This window comes from Solanum stenotomum, chromosome 4, assembly GCF_019186545.1.
Source record: "Solanum stenotomum isolate F172 chromosome 4, ASM1918654v1, whole genome shotgun sequence".
Classification (NCBI taxonomy): domain Eukaryota; kingdom Viridiplantae; phylum Streptophyta; class Magnoliopsida; order Solanales; family Solanaceae; genus Solanum; species Solanum stenotomum.
This window is the reverse complement of record NC_064285.1, coordinates 2,497,733-2,516,788: the sequence shown is the minus strand read 5'-3', so window position 1 is coordinate 2,516,788 and position 19,056 is coordinate 2,497,733. Positions and strand designations below refer to the sequence as shown.

The 19,056-nt window shown below is 33.7% G+C and overlaps 2 protein-coding genes and 1 pseudogene across 2 annotated transcripts; 1 reads left to right on the top strand and 2 right to left on the bottom strand.

The window, feature by feature from the left end:
• Positions 1 to 4,119: 4,119 nt before the first annotated feature.
• On the top strand, positions 4,120 to 8,588 carry LOC125862524 (protein PIN-LIKES 3-like). Its single transcript, XM_049542619.1, has 10 exons — positions 4,120 to 4,157; positions 4,533 to 4,794; positions 5,107 to 5,186; positions 5,265 to 5,389; positions 5,731 to 5,852; positions 6,125 to 6,364; positions 6,561 to 6,653; positions 6,838 to 6,938; positions 7,693 to 7,931; positions 8,449 to 8,588. The coding sequence occupies exons 2-10, from the start codon at positions 4,660 to 4,662 to the stop codon at positions 8,571 to 8,573; spliced, it is 1,260 nt and encodes a 419-aa protein (XP_049398576.1). The 5' UTR covers positions 4,120 to 4,157; positions 4,533 to 4,659; the 3' UTR covers positions 8,574 to 8,588.
• Positions 8,589 to 9,717: 1,129 nt separating this feature from the next.
• Positions 9,718 to 10,843, bottom strand: LOC125862808 (transcription termination factor MTEF1, chloroplastic-like; annotated as a pseudogene).
• LOC125862074 (pyrophosphate--fructose 6-phosphate 1-phosphotransferase subunit alpha-like) lies at positions 10,727 to 18,160 on the bottom strand. The gene is made up of 19 exons (XM_049542050.1): positions 18,013 to 18,160; positions 16,777 to 16,949; positions 16,175 to 16,287; positions 15,839 to 15,913; positions 15,646 to 15,759; positions 15,486 to 15,553; positions 15,211 to 15,294; positions 14,750 to 14,803; positions 14,457 to 14,537; positions 14,264 to 14,357; positions 14,108 to 14,181; positions 13,777 to 13,887; positions 13,639 to 13,683; positions 13,496 to 13,552; positions 12,521 to 12,625; positions 11,835 to 11,951; positions 11,617 to 11,720; positions 11,275 to 11,440; positions 10,727 to 11,114 (listed from the first exon to the last, which is right to left on the bottom strand). Exons 1-19 carry the CDS (start codon positions 18,100 to 18,102, stop codon positions 10,986 to 10,988), a joined length of 1,854 nt encoding a protein of 617 aa, XP_049398007.1. The 5' UTR covers positions 18,103 to 18,160; the 3' UTR covers positions 10,727 to 10,985.
• Positions 18,161 to 19,056: the final 896 nt, after the last annotated feature.

Sequence of the window (19,056 nt, the reverse complement as noted above, 5' to 3'; positions counted from 1 at the left end):
AGATACATAGGAGAGCGATGAACGATATTTGTCAATGTATCCAAGATACATACGAATCCGCTTGAATATAGTGTATCTAGACAAATTACACTTAATTTTAACCTCATGTATCCTGAGATACATGTATCTGGACATACACACCAAAACTGGTAAAATTCGTAATATTGCAAATGAACATGAATCTAAATAATTAACTCCTAAATTAGTGAGATTTTTGCGAGTATCCGTAATATATATTTATAATAAAAAATAATCATCACATTAATTGCATAATTAATTAAGTGAATGGAGGAATGAAACAAACTTTGAAACTGCCACTCAATAATATTCCCTTGTCCCTAATTACTTGTCCACTTTTCCATTTTTAGTTGTCTCTAATTACTTGTCCATTTTGATTTTTGACAAATCAAGAAAGGACAAAAAAAAATTCTCTATTATACCCTCAATTTATTACTTTGAAAAACGTAGAATTTCTTGAAAATCTTAAGTTTTTAATTCATCCAATTCATAATTAATAGAGGTAAAATGGTAAACTCACTATATCAATTATTGTTTTCTTAATAGGTGTGTCAATTCAAAAGTGGACAAGTAATTAGGGACAAAGGGAGTAGAAGGCTAGGCCTCCCTTTGAAAACACTTAGGGGTCATTTGGTACAAAAATTAATAACGCATGGATTAGTAGTGCAGGGATTGGTAATATAAAATTTATTTTTATCAAGTGTTCGGTTCCTTGTTTCCCACCTCATCTTGTGATTGGATTAAAACTCTACAAAAAGTTTCTTTCCAATTACACCCTTGAATTATTATGTAATTGGGTCAACGTAGATAATTGCCGGACAATATTATTTTTCTATGGCTTTCTAACTAGCTAGGAGAAGAACAATTTTATTGTCATGTTTGCTATTTTTTTTCATTTGAATTATTTGAGAATAAATAATTGTCATCTTAATAAATTGATCACTCACAAAATGTTAATTTTCAATTTAAAAAAGATAAACCATCTACTTTTAAAATTGAAAAGACGATAAACAATTGTAAATTGAATAAATCATCTATATTTACACATAAAAATTATAAGTTGTAGTTTAAGATGTATGCAATTTTATAAACTATTCAAAATAAAAATAATTAGAAATTTATAATATATATGTATGTATATATATATATATATATATATATTATATCACAAACGTCATGTGATGATAAATTTGCATTTTTAATTAGTAAATATTAAACAACTCACATTTCAAATATTGTATTGATTTGTATCGAACTTATATAGTAACAAACAACACTCTTCATATAATTTGTAAGCTAATTTATTTGAATAAATTTACTAGTACAAATATAAATATAAATATAAAACATAAAATCAAGAAAATAAACAAAATAATTAAAATGATTTGAGGAATATTTTTGTCTTTACATAGACTTATCTCATGGTATTAAATCTTATGTATTACTAATACCTCCAAATGGAAGATATTAGTAATAGATCCTATAATACCATGTAGGATGTATAACTAATCCATACATAGGCCCAAATTCTTAGCAAACATAGTACTAAATAATACCATACATAATACATGGACTATTTCTTCTAATACCTCCTACCCAACGACCCCTTATGATCATCCTACGGTTTGGATTGGCTTAAAAAAAATAACGTTTAAGTTTAAAAAAAAAAAGTCAAACATAAATGACTTTTAAGTCAAAAAAATAAAATGTAGGGAGAAACTTACTTTTATTTTTAACATTGTCAAACACTTTCTAACTTATTTTAAATCATTTTTTGACTTATTTTAAGTTATTTTTATATTCGTCAAATATTTGCAAAAGTCAAAAATTGACTTAAAAATAAATTTGACCAACTTTAAGTTAATCCAAACACCCTCTAGAGTAGTTGGTAAACACCCTTTAAAGTAGTTTGGTATGGTATATTTTGAATATTTGTTTTTTCATCTTTTAGTTTATACCCAAAAAAAAAAAGTATGTAATGTCAACTTCAATAGTTAAAAATTAAATTTTGTCCTATTATAGCACAATTTATTGTATTAATAAATAATTGGACCATTGACATGAACATCAACATGCTATATTCTGAATTTAATATTTGTTTTTTCATACCCAAATAAAGTATGTACTATCAACTTCAATAGTTAAAAATTAAATTTTAAAAATCAGTGATTCGTTATTTTAAAAATAAATTTTTTCTTTTATTTCTCACTTTAATGATATAAGAAAAAATTATATATTTATTTTTAATATTAATTATTTATTTTTTAAAATTTAAATATTAAATATCAATTAATAATTATTATGAACTTTCTACGTGTGTGGCCATATTATTACTTCAAATTCCCAACATGTGACTAACAAAAGTGCACGAAGTGAGTAACATAAACCATACAATAGTGTCCACTTTAATTTCTGTACTTTCGAATTACATGCGTACAATATGAAATAGGGCAAATGCAAAATTCCAGGGTAGGTGAAAAATAATATGGAAAATTTGAGGGTTGGTGAATAATGATTATTTCGATTCGTCTAAATTTAATTCAATCAGTGTCGCACAACGCTCACATACAATTCGGTGGAATCAATAACTTTCGCTAAATAATAACAACAATAATATATCAAGTAGTGTAAATGTTGTCTAAATATATATCGTTTATTTTTACTTGTCTACTTTAGATTTTACATGTTTTTTAAAAAATAATGATTAATATATTTTTTTATTTTATCATAATATTTATGTTAATTGATGTATATATTTTTAGATTTTTAAAAAATAATTAATATTAAGGATGAAAATGAAAAAATAGTTTTTTTCTTGACATGTAAAAAATAACAAATAAAATAAAAATTATTTTTACTATAATAAATAAATAAAAATGAACGAATAATATAAAATAAAACAAAATTCACTAAATTTGCAATAAATAGTAAGTTTGGACTAATAATTTTACAATAAGTTCAGGGTGATTTTTTTTAAAAATTAAACCCAACAAAAACAATAACAATAACATACGTAATGTAAGCAAACCATCCTACCTCATAGAAATTAAAAAAAAAAGTAATTTTTGAAAGATCTTTAATTTAAATAATTTATCTAAAACCGTTGAATGATGTGATGACAGAGAAAGAAAGAGGGGATTTTCTTAGAATTTAATATATATATATATATATATCAAGTTACTGAATTCAATTGAACATATACATGTATATACCTTCTTATATGTTGTGCATTTATTATTCTTGGGTCCCCTTATTCTCTTCTTCAAGCAATTCCCTTATATGTTGCTGTTAAGTTGCTGTCATTTTTTTGGCTTTAATTCCATTATTTATTGCTCTGAAGTTGTTGTCATTATTTTAGTTTAATATTTTATATTTGTATTGAAGTTCGATAAAATTCAAATTGTCGTACTGCACAATAGCCACCCAAAGGATTTTTTTTCATTTCTAGGGACTCAAAACTGAGAACTCTAGTTAAGGATGAATTGTATTGGGCAAGCAAAAATTTTCACTAACAAAGTTCAAAATATGAAAAGGAAACACGCGATTAGATTCAACCTCTATTATATATATACATAAAAAATAACTTTAATTTATGCGTAATTTTCTGTCAAACGAAGTTTGGATGTACCCCTCAACTCTACCTGACTCTGCCTTGACGTGAATAGATCTCGAACCGTACCACCACAACCTATGTTGGTGAAGTTGTTGTCACCAACAAGGATTTTGGTGGAACGGTAAGTACTACTTCATTCTTAAACTCACAAGTTCGAATACTCTGAATACAAAATCATCTTTATTAGGAAGCGTTTTATCCCAATGCGAGACCCAAGGTAGTCATTGTCATGCAAATGCCTTAGGTGCCCATATTTTGTCCAGTATTTAATTCCTCTTAAAGTTCCTCACCTAATGTATTAGGTATCCATTTTTTCAAAATTCCCTGTAAAGGAGTTAGGTACCCATTTGTGCAGCGATAGTCTAATTGATATTTACATGGGTCGATGAGAGAAGAAAAATTATTATTCATTTCGATTAAGTTTCCTTCCTATTAATCTCGAAGTTCTTCTCAAAATACTGGGAAAAGATTCTACTTTAAAATTAAAGATCGTGGTTCTCGAACAAGCAATAGAACAGAAATTCAGGTGAAATTTACTTTTTAGTCAACTTCAGTAGAATTGGATCATGACTTTATGTAACAAAAAATAAAACAAATGACTTATGTGTGATAAATTTTAAAGTTAGATAACTTTTATGTGATATAAAATAAATTAGTGATTAGAAAATTCACTTATGTGGAATAAATACTCCTTCATATTAATCTTGAAGTTCTTAGATACGAGGAAATGATTTATTTTCAGAGCTAAAGATCATAGTTCTCGAACGAGCTAACTTAACTTAAATAAGAGGAAATAAGTTAATTTGCATTTTTTAATTTTCTTTGATTTTTTGTTTGTAAATTCTATTGTTGAGTTTCAGTATCATTGTATGATGTATTTTGATTTGTTTTTTTTTAATAGGCATAATAAGTAAACAGATACTCAAACTTGGTCTTAGCTGACAAGTAAGCATTCCAACTTTGAGAGTGCACGTCTAGACGACTCAACTTGATCCTCTATTTCATCGTTCACACGAAAGGAACTCGATATGGGGCTTTTGGATCTCTTAGTTGCAGCATCAATGCCAGTTATTCAAATTCTTTTGATAACAGCACTTGGACTAGCTCTTGCATTAGATCGTTTCGCCATACTAGGAGAGGATGCAAGGAAGCATTTGAATAATGTGAGTATATATTTCATGTTTCGTAGTTTGCTCGTTGATTCCCATTTTACTCGTTAATTACTTGTACGTGAATTTGTTAGTTATACATGGTTAAAATCATTATTTTTTATGTATATATGTATAGTAGATGTTGAAACCGCTTCAGCTCTGTGTGTTTAGTTATTCATATTTTGAAGAGGTGTCCACCAAGGCTAGAACAGATGAGAAGAATCACCTAGTGTTTTTGTCGACCTCATGTTCTCAACTCACTTTATGTGGTTATTTCTGTCATAGAAAATTGATGTTTCCTGTTGTATATTTTTCTATGAACAGATTGTGTTTTACATATGCAATCCATCTCTGATTTCAAGCAACTTATCCAAAACAATTACATACGAAAGCATGAAACGATTGTGAGTTTTCGAGATTTCTAATCTCTTGTGTTGTTATGTGTACCCTGTCTGTCCCATTAACTCAATTTGTTATTGTAGGTGGTTCATGCCTTTGAATATCTTCATCACTTTTATTGTTGGTTCGATTCTTGCTTGGGTTGTCAATCAAATAACAAAACCTCCTAAACACCTACGAGGCCTCGTTATAGGCTGCTGTGCTGCAGGTATGTATAACCAGAAAGAACATCAGTCACGAAGACGACTATTGTTCAAGTCAATATGATGCTTGTAATTGATTTTCCACAGCTTTCACGTTATGTGGCAACTTGACATTAGTATTCTCGCCAAAATTATGTACTCCCTTCGTTTCAATTTGTTTGTCATACTTTCCGTTTTAGTCCATCACATGTTTAAGACCACGAGAATAAAGAACATTTTGATACATTCTACGTATCCTTAGTTTATGACCTTTCTTGCTTTCTCAAATTCCGTGTCAAGTTAAAACCAGACAAACATGAGTTTTTCTTACTTTCTCCACATAATTTTGCGCCTTCAATGTGGACAGGAAACATGGGCAACATGCTTCTCATCATAATTCCAGCTGTTTGTAAGGAGAAAGGAAGCCCATTCGGGGCGCCTGACATTTGCCATACATATGGGATGGGCTATGCTTCCCTTTCAATGGCGGTATGTGTTTTAATCGATTAGTTTGCTTCACAATACTTTCATGTTTGGGATGGTCTCCAATGTGAAATTGTGGTGTTGAATGCTCCATGCCTCCATCTGTTTCAATTTGTTTGTCTGGTTTTGACTTGAGTCGGAGTTATTGCAACAGAGGTAGTATCAGCTATGAGCTACCTCTTCACTCCGAAGAAAAAAACACTCAATAGCAAAAACTATTAATTTTTCATGCAAGGGAAATCTAATGCAATGTTTGTCTAGTGATTTCTCTTCTTCAGGTATGCGCGGTTTTTCTATGGTCTTATGTGTATAATATAGTCAGAATATCATCAAGTAAGAGCCCCGAAGAGGTTGAAGAAGTTAGCGATTCCTCCATAAGTAAATCTGCCAGAGAAAGCTCCATAGCAGAACTCGGGGTCTCTACGGAGCCACTGCTTCAGACAAATGACTTAGCATTATCAGAGCACCAATCTGAACAACTTGCATTGCCCTCTACTAGATTTGATGATAAATCTCAGGTTGATTATGGATCACATTTCAATCATGCATACTTGAAACTAACTAGTCCCTCCGTTTCAATCTGTTAGTCTTACTTTAATTTTTAGTCTTTTTCCTTTTTTAACAACTCTTTAATTTCAACTTTCCACGTGGCATAATGAGTGATCATTTAAGACAAGTGCACTTTGAATTTTGATCTCTGAGTTACTGTAACAGGTATCGTTGTGGACTAAATCTAGACAGTACATGGGAGTGCTTTCAAAGAAGATGAACCTGAAGAAATTATTAGCCCCTTCTACCTGCGGAGCGGTATTCTCCCACTGTTATTCTATCTGTGTTCTGAACTACTTTGTATTGCGTGATTGTGTTAGTTCGTATCTAGAACATGTAATTTGTTAGATGTTTCCGCCAATATGATAGGCAACTCAAGGTTCGTCTTGTTTACGATCTAGTTATTGTGAGAGTAGTAGTATTGACTATTGGCCTTGTATAGATTGCAGGTTTTGTTGTTGGACTTATACCTCAGATCAGAAATGCAGTTATAGGTGATGCAGCTCCTCTTCATGTGATTCAAGATACAGCTTTGATACTTGGGTATGAGACTCTCTTAACTTGTTTAAATAAACTAGCAGAGGCAGTTTTTGTATCTTAATGCACATATTTAATTTATCCGGAGCTATTAGAGCAGGATCCACTTTTTGGTGAATATGAGTCGAAGCAATAACAAGAATATTTCTAGTAGAACATCTTTCACAATCCCTGGAGAAATGGTTCCCTAATAGGCCGAGTTATGAGTCATTCGACTCATTCACATTCAGATTATGAATATATAAAACAAACACTCAGACTTGACCTCAGCTTAGCAAGTACTATGTACTCCAACTTTGAAAGTGTAAATCTACACATCTCAACTCGTCTCCACTGTGTTAGTTGAACATTTTGAATCCATTGTGTCGAAAATTAGCTTAACCACTTGGAAAGATGGGATTTTTGAACTGAAAAAGGAAAAGTTCAGTGACATAATTAAACAACATAATCTATAAACAAACACCTAAACTTGGCTTCAGCTGACAAGTAAGCACTCTAGCTTTGAGAGTGCATATCTAGACACTTCAACTTGGTCTATACTCTCAACTGACAACTAAATACTCCTACTCGTTCTTATTTTGTGTCTAGATGATCATTTTGTAAGTTAAACTATTCAACTGACAGAGTGAAAACGAGTTGAGGTATCTAGATGTGCATACTTACTTGCCAACAAAGGTCAAGTTTGAGTGTGTTCACTTAAATTGTCAACCCTTTGGTCTGGTTGAAGAAATTGATATTTACATTTCATCAATGACTGCAGAGATGGAGCTGTTCCGCTTCTAACGCTGATCATGGGAGGTAACCTCTTAAAAGGTTTGAGGGTCTCAGTAGTTCCGAAATCTATTCTTGCTGGCATTATCGTTGTCAAATACATCGCGATGCCTGTGATTGGTATTGGTGTTGTCAAAGGCGCCTCTTGGTTAGGCTTGGTACATGATGATCCATTGTATAAGTTTGTTCTTTTACTTCATTTTGCACTTCCACCAGCAATGAACATTGGTAAGTTGATTCAACAAGTTATGCTTTTGTTCTATTATCATTTTTATTCGAGTTAATGGTGAAAAATAAAGTATCTGAGTTTTTTGAATTTCAAAACCTACCTGAACTATCAGGTGTACAAGTTTCCTAGCTGAACTATCATTACCGTTCAGGTAGGAAAAATGAACAATTGTTGGTTGAGGTGTGTTTTGAGGAATAGTTAGTGATAGTTCAAGTAGAAAACTCAAACACTTGATAGTTCACGTATGAAACTAAAAGTATCGGGATACTTTGGGTGTGTTTTTTGACCCTTCACTCTGTTTTTGATAGACCTTCGACTCAAATAAAGCATATAAAAAATTGTATGAAAACAAAATATAGTAGCCAATATAAAAAATCAAGCACAGATTGTTATTTCTTTGTGTATATATTAGTTCATCATCTGCTAATGAAAGTATATTTTGCTTCATCTTGCTCAATTACTTGTCGTTATTATAGAGAGAATTGACTGTTTTCATGAACGCGGTTTCATTTGCAGCAACCATAACACAGTTGTTTGGAGCTGGTGAGAGTGAGTGTTCAGTGATTATGTTATGGACTTATGCATTGGCTTCAGCAGCACTTACACTATGGACAGCATTCTTCATGTGGCTTGTATCATGAGCACTAGGAAAAACGCCCAGACTCCACGTGTGAAATTATACTGACTACGTTAGTAGAGAAAAACAACTCCAATGTGTATTAAGAATGACAATATTATTGATTGGGGAGGAGGAAAAAATGATGGTTCTACTTATGTATAAGGATTTGCACCCAAAAATGAAAAATATGTATCAGTTGTTTACGTCAAATCAATCTAATTTACCATGGTTAAGCGATTTAAGTTATGATTCTATAATTATGCTTGTCTTTTCAAACATCTTAAATTATGTCCAATACTTGTTATTAAAATGTCATCAATGATTTTCTCTTCTATAGCTGGAAAATTTACAAAGAAAAGTTATTAAAAACAATTTTTTTATATTACTCATGCATTTGTGTACAAACCTACACAAACCAATGCAGACGAAGTAACACAAATATCTCCAGTAGTCAGTCTATTTCCTTCAGCCGGCCGATGGGAAACTTTTGAAGAGGGTAGAGTGTACGCACACCTCACCTTTACTTTGTATAGGTAAAAACATTGTTTTTGAAAGACCCTCGCTGACTAAGAAATCCATGCAACAAGTTCCTAGATGCTATAAAATTATTTCCATGATTTTATAGCTGAGTGATCACTGATGCATTACATCTTCAGTATTCATATACTCATAACTGGTTCTTCATCAGAAACCTACTCCTGGCGATTTTCGAGTTCTCTATGACCATGCTTGATATTAAGTGTACTAGTAGTACTTATTCTTCGATCGATAAGGTGGGGAATGATAGAAAAACAGATCGGATGATAAAACCGGACTTAGCTCACATGGCACAGGGCTCAAACTTGTGACTTCAACCTTTGCCACTTGAACAAAGCCCTGGAGTGCAGATTAAAGATTTCCATATACCCGAAAAATGATTCTGCTGCTTTCACAGATGTAAAAGGCCAAGCATAGAGGATATCAATGCAACTTTCTTCCTAATACAACAACATACCCAGTATATTTGCGATTCGTGGGACTTCAACATCACAGGCAATGACAAGCACACACCTTTCTCAGCACACATCATATACCTTGGCTTTATCCTATTCTCTAAGCTAAACGAGAAATATTTTGAATGTAAACAGACTAGCAAATAACAACTTTGTTTCAATCCCAAGCAAGTTGTGGTCACCTACGAATCCTCATTGACCATGTCACTCCATTTAAGCTTGAATGTATACGAAATTAACAAGACTTTATACCACCAGGAAATAGATAACCGATAAAATGATCATCAAACATAAAAAAATTTATAAACAAAATGGGGCAAAAATATGGTTTTAACTTCAATCTATGTTACATTATGATCAAATTTTGTACAATACCAAAAGGGAGATTGTCTCACCGGCATAGAAGAGCTACAACAAACTTCCAGCCTATCACGAAATCGCGATTCGTGGGACTTCAACATCACAGGCAATGACAAGCACACACCTTTCTCAACACACATCATATGCCTTGGCTTTATCCTCTTCTCTAAACTAAACGAGAAATACTGAGGAAACACATTCAATTCCTTCATCTCCCTCCCCATTTCCACCACAAAGTAATCGAATTTCGGCTCCAAATTCTCCTCTATACTGTAACAAAACAACCAAGGAAACCTCCGGAACATCACTTTCGCATCTCTCCTCGAAATCCCAATTCTCTGGAAGTAATCCAATCGCGGTATAAACTTAATCTCCACAGAACAAGATAGCAAACTTGCACATTTTGAAACATCTTCGATACCAATACTACTCTGTAAAAAGTAAAGGGTCGGTCGGAGATGCTTGTCTACATACTTTGTGAGTAGCCGGGGTCGTCAACGGAGAACACCCGGAAGATTTTCTCCGGTGACATGAACTTCCCGGAGCAAAAAAGTGACGGCGGGTCTAAGGGTGGTGGAAATTGGAGCTGTTAAAATCTCCGGGCACATATGTAAAACTCTCCGAACATCAAGAATGGTGAGATTAAGGGAATAAAGGAACTGAATAACTGATTTGAGATGAGATAAAGAGGAAGAAATGATAAGGGGTTGTGAAGTAAGGCAATGTAAAGAGTCTATGCCAAGAGAATCCAAGAGTTTTTCTTGGAGATTGGGGGTGGAGGTGGTAAATCATGTACCCATTGAAACCACAATAAATACAATGATTCTCAAATCTCAACATTATTCGGGTCGTCAAAATTTCAAAAACACAAACAAAGAAACAAACTATAAGAGTAAAGACAGTTGAAAGCCTCTGTAATGTCACACAATCCGACTAACATTTCTGTAACTAAATAATAAAGTTTCTGCAAAGTGCAAAAGATCGGGGGGGGGGGGGGGGGGGGGGNGAGGGGGAGGCTACGAATTCTATTAAGTTTGCCAAATACGTCTGCCTCTAAATTTCCGAGAGGTTAAGGTTCTCATCTAGAATGGTGTGTTCACGTTGCTTGATGGAGAGGTCATCACAGAAAGAATTTCTGTGACAGAAGACATGGCACTCAGTGCAGCTTTCAGCACATCTTGTGAGCATCCAGGCTTCACGATTGTACGAACCTGGAAAGTAGATAATAAAATGAGAACGCATGCACCAAACCAAAGTTTAAAAGAGAGAACGTAATCGTGTAGCCAAGCTTTGATAGCAGGTGGCCATGATAAATAAATGATGCTATAATTTTACTCAAGTGTAAATATATTCTTGCAGAGCAATCATCACCTTGTCCAGATACTCTTGCAATTTCTTGATACGACCCATGTAATCCTGGTCTTCAACGCAAAGAGTAATAGCCTTTGCGTCAGCACCAGGGCCATCAAACTGGAGGGGGCCTGGGTTTCTGTAAACATCATCGAGCAAGAACTTTGTCGCATTTTGACTCAATAATCTGCACGAAAATAAAGATACACATCAGTTATATGCACACAATTCACTTTAGAATGCCAGCTCTTAAGAGAGCTTTTCCTGGGAATTCACGTCTACTTCCTACTTTTCAATCACAAAAGCTCAGCTTCCTCTTAGGCTTCGCTTGTAAATAAGCAAAAAATCAGGACATAGACATACTCGTATGATTTGCCCTTCAAATCTACAGTAGCGGGATGAACAGCAGGCTTCCCGAGTGATGCCTTGCCAGGACCACGACCATACCGCTTCACACTCATCATAGCCTAGAATTTAAACAAACAGTGATAAGGTCAATCTTTGTCCTCTTTTCTTTTATTTGTTTTAGGTAGTTAGTGGACAGTGTGAAACATAAGTACAAAATACATTAAGGAGCTTACAGTTATAGGAGCAGCCCCACAGCGCCACTTGTTGACAGGATTCTTCAAGTTAGTCAATGTAGCCATGTAACCATTGAGGCCAGCAGCCAATATATGATAGCAGACGTGACCAAGTACCTGGCATGTAATTCTTGTTACTATTTTTCTTATATTGTAACAATCTTATACTCCCTCTGTCCCGGGACAATTTATGTAATGTACTTCCCTTTTTTGTTTGTCTGGATTTTCCTATATTTAGAAACTACTTTAACTTTCCCATTATACCATTAATGAGTTGATATATAGTCATACAAATATCTATTACTTCCTCCATTTCAATTTGTTTGTCTGATTTTAACTTGACACGAAATTTAAATAATAAAACGACTTTTGAATCATGTGGTGTTAAACTAAGGATATGTAGAATATACCAAATGCTCTTCAATCTTGTGGTCTTAAACATGTCACGTGAAAAGTTGGAATTAAAGAGTTGCCACAAAAGGAAAGAGACATTCTTTTTGAAACAAACTAAATAGGAAAATAAGACAAACAAATTGAGACGGAGCGACTATTTGTTTTAGACCATAGTGTTCAAAAGTCTTTTTTTTCTAAAACCACGTGGACAACATCACATAAAATAAAACGGAGAGAGTTTGTCTCACTTGAAAGAGAAAGAAAGGAAAAGCTAGGAAAAATATAAAACTTACATATGCATAGTCACAATCAAACTTTGATGGCAATGACCCCCGAGCTTGATAACCAAAGAAATGGCAAATTGCATTAAATTTCTTTCCCTTGTAAGTTCCTTCTTTCTGTAGAGTCATACAAGATACAAAACATGTTTAGTAAAGGTAACGCTAACCAAGGCAGAAAATATCTAAATCATGGGAGATTCACTTTTTCAAATGAAACAGTTATTAGAAGAGTATGTCAATGATTTTGAAGCAAACAAAAGTTTACAAAGAAAGATTGCTCAGTGAAAACATAGCAATGGCTGAAGGATCTGTATGACATATGCAGTAACAACCTTATATGTTCAATAAACTTTAGTACTAGCCATGGACATGGTAATGTAGTCAATACTAGTGGGCACGGTTAGGTAGTCAATACAGCAAACTTTAAGCTTCTGATGAAGGACCATATTAAATAGCCATGCCCAGTATAAGTCTAGGTCAAAGCAAATGAAGAGTTCATGTAACATAACCTTGTTTTTGGGAGGAAAATTTAGCAAGCAGCTTTAAGATTTAGCATTCCAACATAAAACGTCATGAAGAAGAGCTGTATTTCATGAAATAAGGAAAGAGAAAAATTGATTGAATTTTCCAAGGTCTAAATATATTATTCACCCCACTCCAAACTTGCACAAATGTGGCCCTTATCCTCTCTGATAGATGATATGATTTTGTATTAAAGAAAATCACTCTTGTAACTTTGCATCAAATAATTTTGCCAAGAAATGTAACACAACAAGCCAACAACAATGTAGAGGTTGGCAGAAGTCAGTGAGCTACTCACTTACAAGCTCAAACGCTTATAGTAGTAAAACAATATACATATCCTTACTAAAATTTCTTTCCTGTTTAGAGATGGGATATTTCATTTATTTGCTCCTGAAGAAAAACCATACGAAATACTACATGCAACACTTTACATTCCAGAATAGAGGAAGACAGAAGCTATACCAATCGCTTATTCATTTCTGTTTCCACCAGATGAGCTATAAGTTTCTCGGTTTCAATCTGTGAGGAAGAATAAAAGAATAATCAACTTAAAATATAGTTCATACGTATCACCAAACACACCATCCAAAGGGAGAATTAGTTACCTGTGATAGCTGAGCAGAATCATCTGATTCTGGGTGCAAGAGGAGCTACAACATCATAAGCATTTTATGTAAGAACTATCCAAGTGAAACTTAACTGTCATATCTGAGTACTCAGTTCCAACAATACATAAGTGGTACCTGTTTTTTTATAAAGGGCGGCAAGAACTCAAAGAGCGCAGATGCCCAAGGTGATAGTTGAGAGGAAATCTTATCAGCGGAAACGCCTTGTGTGAGCAAACCATGAATTTCCTGTAACACACAGGATCATAACAAGGCACTGTGAAAACCAAAAATTCCATTTCCAAACAAAGAATCATAGAAGCCCGCTAATTAAAGTTTGGAATTCTTTTTTGGTCTATCCGTTCTCTTTTCCCTTTATTTCATCTTTCCTTGGGTGAGAGTGAAGAGGGTGTGATAACAGACACTGGGAGGCAGGCTAAGAAATAGAACTCTTTTATTTGGATTTTACCTGCAGTAGAGCATATACTTCAGGAATACTTTCAATAAGCCCCTCTGGCAACAGGATCACACCATGGTTTTTATCTAAATCCAAAAACTTAGTGAGCAGACAATTTTTTTTGAACAGCACCTCAAAAGACAACAAAGAAAAGGTAAAGTTCCATACCTTGTTCAGCCCTAGCTTGAACTGTATCACAAATTTTGTTTGTGATGTCAAAAAGAGTAAGCTTTGATGCAGCTACCTCCTCACCAAGAATTACCTGCAAGATTATATATTAACACTTTTTAATACAGAACACTTGCAAGTTCTAAACAGCACAATTACTTCATTAGTTTTTCAGTGAAGCTGTAAAACGAACCATATTAGGATGTGACTGCAGAGTGCATTCTAAGGCAACATGTGATGCCTTTCGCCCCATGAGTCGGATGAAATAGTAGTACTGAAAAGGAAAGATTACCAGGTTATAGTAAAGCATTTGCAGAAGACATAGGTAGGAAATATAAAAGATAAGGTTGTGAACATAATCAACAGACAGTCAACACCATCAAAACAAATTTATATAACAGAAATGAAACCCACCAGAAACATATATTTAAAATTTACCCAAATATTCCATAGAAATTGTTAGAGATGTGAAGAACATGAAATTACCTTTTCTGCCGAGAGCGCATCAGTGCACATATTGCTAATGAGTTGGGAGTTAACCTAAGATGACCACAAAGATAATAATAAGTTCCCCAGGGATTTTTTATATAATTTATTAGGATTTTCTTTCAGTTGAAGCACACAATATAGCATCATTACTAGAAGAAAAACAAGGTCTCTTGCTCATGCAGAAATAGTCAAAATGACCTACAAATTTAACACTCGGTACCTGCTGAATGTATTTCACCTCATAATCCATCACTTATAAAATAACAAGTAAAAAGAACACTTAACCTGCACACCACCATATACAAGACCCTCAAAGTTTAAGTGGGGAGCATGACCACAAGTCTAAATGGCAATGCCTCTCAAAGGGAAAGGTGTAAGATGTTAACTGTGTGTATTCTAAAAAAACAGTCCTTAGATGAATGTTTCCTTTCATATGATTGACATAATTGGACTAATACCTTGCATATTGTGTCAAAACCGACATTTGTTTCAACAAACTGATTCTTTAGATCTCCATTTAATGTAACAGGAACTCCAACCACCTGGAGAAAAGAACAATCAGAAAGTATGAACCTTCCATAATGAGAGGATAAAACGGAAGAGAATGCATAGGTTAAAGTTGGAATAGTGCAAAAACATTTGGAGAAAAAATTAGGTTATGCACTTCAATTCATGAAAAGTCAGAAGTATAACAGTAAATTAGATAAAGAGAATAGCCTCAACCCATGCATACTTTTGTTTGGCATTTTGCTTCGGCAAATGTTTCGGCCAGTTGAGCAGCATCAGTGTTTGATGTTACCCCTTCAAAATATAATGCATATGTTAGGATGTATATCTCTCTGTGTGTACGCACAGAAGATCCATAATGAACCAAAAAACTGCATGATAAATACCTCCAATAATGATAAGGGCATCCAATTTCAAAGCTTTGCAGGCAGCCATTGCGGCATTAACTTGCTCGGTTGTTCTAATTTGATCTTTTGTCCGACCCAGCATGTCATAACCACCTTAATGGGGAAAAATCAACTAATGATAAGCTTAAGGCAAAAAGGAATTCTACTGACTTCATTCCAAACCAGATTCTACCTTGATTCTTATAGGTGGCAAGAATATCATTGGTGATCTCTAGGGTTTTCTGTGCAAATAAACCTTCAGAACCACCTGTTGACATTTGAAAAGGAGAGATTCAGCAGAAAAAATTATGACACAAAGCATCGTAGACATGACATGTAAGTAACACTCAAATGGTGTAGCAGTAGGTCTTTCTAAGGGTTTACTGCCCTGATGTCCCAAGAATAGATGGCCAGGACATTTCAACCAGGAGAGTATGAGAAACAATCTCAAAGTCTAGCAGATTTGTAGGAGAGTACACGTGCAGACGCATCACAGAACATAGAACACCAACACAAAAAGACTACTTACCCAGAAAACCAAGCAAAGTACTGTTAGGATTGTGAATTTTAAGGGCGTCATGAATACCCCATATCACATTATGTCCACCAGGAGATTGTCTCCCGCAGAAAACAATTCCAACCCTATAAAGGAAAAAGAGTGAGTACAATGAAAACATTAGTATACCAGAGATGTTTATGATGCTCTTTTTTTTGTTGTTAGTTGATAAAGTAATAAAACAAGTTTATTTCTCTTAAAAATGAATAAAGCTCATTTCACAGAAATTCATGTCTCAGTGAACTTTTATCCTTATGTCTATACATAAATAAACACATTAGTTTTGATAGGAACTGTTAGTTTTAGACTTTTAGTCCCCTCAGTAAGATTCTAAAGACAGTAAATGCAAATGGAATTCCAAAAACAACTAAAAGGAAGGCTGTGTTTCTTTTTTTTCTTTTTTTATGGGTAACTAAAACGAAGGAACTTTTAGGCACCTAAACAAAAGAATTACCGTATGCCTACTTCCAACATAGACTTGGAACAAACAGCTCATGATTTCAACCCTGATGTCATTGATTACTAACTGTAGATTTTTTCTTCGATGAAGTAAACTAAAGATTATTAATGCATACCTCTTCGCTGGATGCTCAGTAATTATCTGAGCATCAGAGACTTTGGCAGTTGCCCTGAGAAAATGGGCCAATGGCTGACCATAAGTGTGAGGAAAAGACCGACTTATTACATGTTCACCAGAGTGATCTGCTGCAGTGGTTGCATCACCTAGCTCAACCCGCACAGTAGTACCCTGTTGTAGTTTAACCAGATTTAATGAACTCGGGATTGCAGACAGAAAAATCTTTCATCCTTATAAGAGTAAGTAGGATTGAACTCTCTGAGCAGTTATCAAGAGCAACTTTTTAGTGGATATCAATATTATAGACACAAAGAAGTGGCAGCACATTTCATTACCAATCCAGTGGAAGTTGATAATTAATCAAATTGAATACACATCAAACAGAATAATCAGATGAATGAACAAAAAGACTTCAAAATACATTATAGCATGCATGAAAAAAAGTCCATACAAAATCGTCCTTGATTTACACAAAAAAAAATGCATTATACACATGTTCTGCAAGGGTAAGACTCCATATACAAAGTCCCCCTTTGGTATCCATTAAACAAGAGACAATCAGCATTCTTCCTGGAAACACTTGACAGGTAAGTACAATGTGTGTTCACTTTTCCTTTTTTTAATCCCTGATGGCAAATGGTTCCTGGTTTGAGACTCGGTAAATAATGAACCCACCTTCTACCTTTCTCCACTTAACATTCTCTCTTCTTTTTCTTCTCAAAACTACTCCATCACCTTACTGTTAAATTTGATTAATCATATGTAAACACAAGAACAAACTACACCTCAGTCCCAAACAAGTTGAGTTCCTCTATATGAATCCTAACTTCTTCACTCAAACTCATTTCACATCATCATCATACTAATAAATCATATATAAACAAAACGCCTACAAAATCAAACAGAAAATCGCGACCGCTATGAATGACATAATTCTAATACAACAAGAGACACCTTACACCAAAAAACTGTACCTATACAGATAGCATAAGAACAAATCTGATCTACAACGTCAGATCTATTCTATTGTTAAGGACGTTAGTATACCGAAACAATCTACAATACATACATTTCGCCGGTAATTATTTCCCGATTTTTCGAAATGCAAAACATAATCATCTTATCCATCGAATCAACAACAACAAAAACTTATCTAACGAATCACAGTTCATAGTAGAGCAATAACAACGAAAAAATACACAAAAAAATTCAAAAAAAAAAAATGAAGAGAAACCTGAAGACAAGGAGGAAGCTCAGGTTGATACTGAGATCGAAGCTTTTGCAGATCAGAGAGTTCTCTAGCTATGCCGTAATCTGCATCCATTTGTGATATTTTTCACCTACTACACACACTCACTCACTCTGTTTGTGTTTCTCGCTCTGAAAATACGGCTTATATATGAGGGATTAAAGGGTGGCGATACGACCAAGTTAAAGAGAAAATGATGAAAATGGTCCTTATTGTTTGGTATAGGTTCAAAATAGTCCCCTAAATATATTTTTAAGTAGTTTTAATCCTTTAAGTTTATTAAAAGTGAGTTTCTTACTTTTATTTTCATCGAATATTTTGATTGATCGTATCAGTTAGATTTGAGGGAAACATAGAAAATAATGATTTAATCAGAATTATAGAAAAGTCTCGTCGTATCCTAAAAATTGAATTAGGCATCCAAATTGTGAAATTTGCACCTCAAAAATTGCACAAGTTTGTCCCTATATATACATGAAGTAGCAAAAAGATTCAATAATAGCATCTTCAAATCTCTCATCAAATCTAACAAGACAAAATTTATTAAATATTTGATAAAGCTGAAAAAATATTTACTTTGATTAATTTTAAAAATTAAATTGGTTAGAGATATATATATTAAAGGAATTACTTCAAAACATATTCCTAATCACAAAGGACCTTTGCTCCTAAATAACAAAACTAGCTAGTTGCCTCTATGTGAAAAGGTATAAATTTACTTTTTGTTAATAATTGAGATTAAATGTGTTCTCATTGTCATCAAAGTAGCTAGATTTGTCTTCGTATAAGAAAATCACAAATTAATGATACTAAGCTTTCTTCATAGAAAATAAGTGCGCGATTTAATAATCAATAAAGTGAGTTAAATATCATATTATATCTAATAGAAAACAACATAGTATTTTGATGAATCAATTAAGATACGCGTAAGTTTGATTCGGACATTCATTTCACTCTCAACATTTTAGTGGAGGTAAGAGTGCTAAATTTGGACCATACACATTTAACATCACCACAAACTCTTTTATA

Excerpts from the sequence above, each read along its gene's own strand:
- LOC125862524 (XM_049542619.1), top strand. The coding sequence starts at position 4,660 with ATGGGGCTTTTGGATCTCTTAGTTGCAGCATCAATGCCAGTTATTCAA. Across the intron at positions 5,853-6,124 it reads ATGCTTCCCTTTCAATGGCG|GTATGCGCGGTTTTTCTATG; the intron begins GTATGTGTTTTA and ends TCTCTTCTTCAG. Across the intron at positions 7,932-8,448 it reads TCCACCAGCAATGAACATTG|CAACCATAACACAGTTGTTT; the intron begins GTAAGTTGATTC and ends TTTCATTTGCAG.
- LOC125862074 (XM_049542050.1), bottom strand. The coding sequence starts at position 18,102 with ATGGATGCAGATTACGGCATAGCTAGAGAACTCTCTGATCTGCAAAAG. Across the intron at positions 14,804-15,210 it reads GTTTTGACACAATATGCAAG|GTTAACTCCCAACTCATTAG; the intron begins GTATTAGTCCAA and ends TGGTCATCTTAG. Across the intron at positions 12,626-13,495 it reads CAGAAATGAATAAGCGATTG|AAAGAAGGAACTTACAAGGG; the intron begins GTATAGCTTCTG and ends ATGACTCTACAG.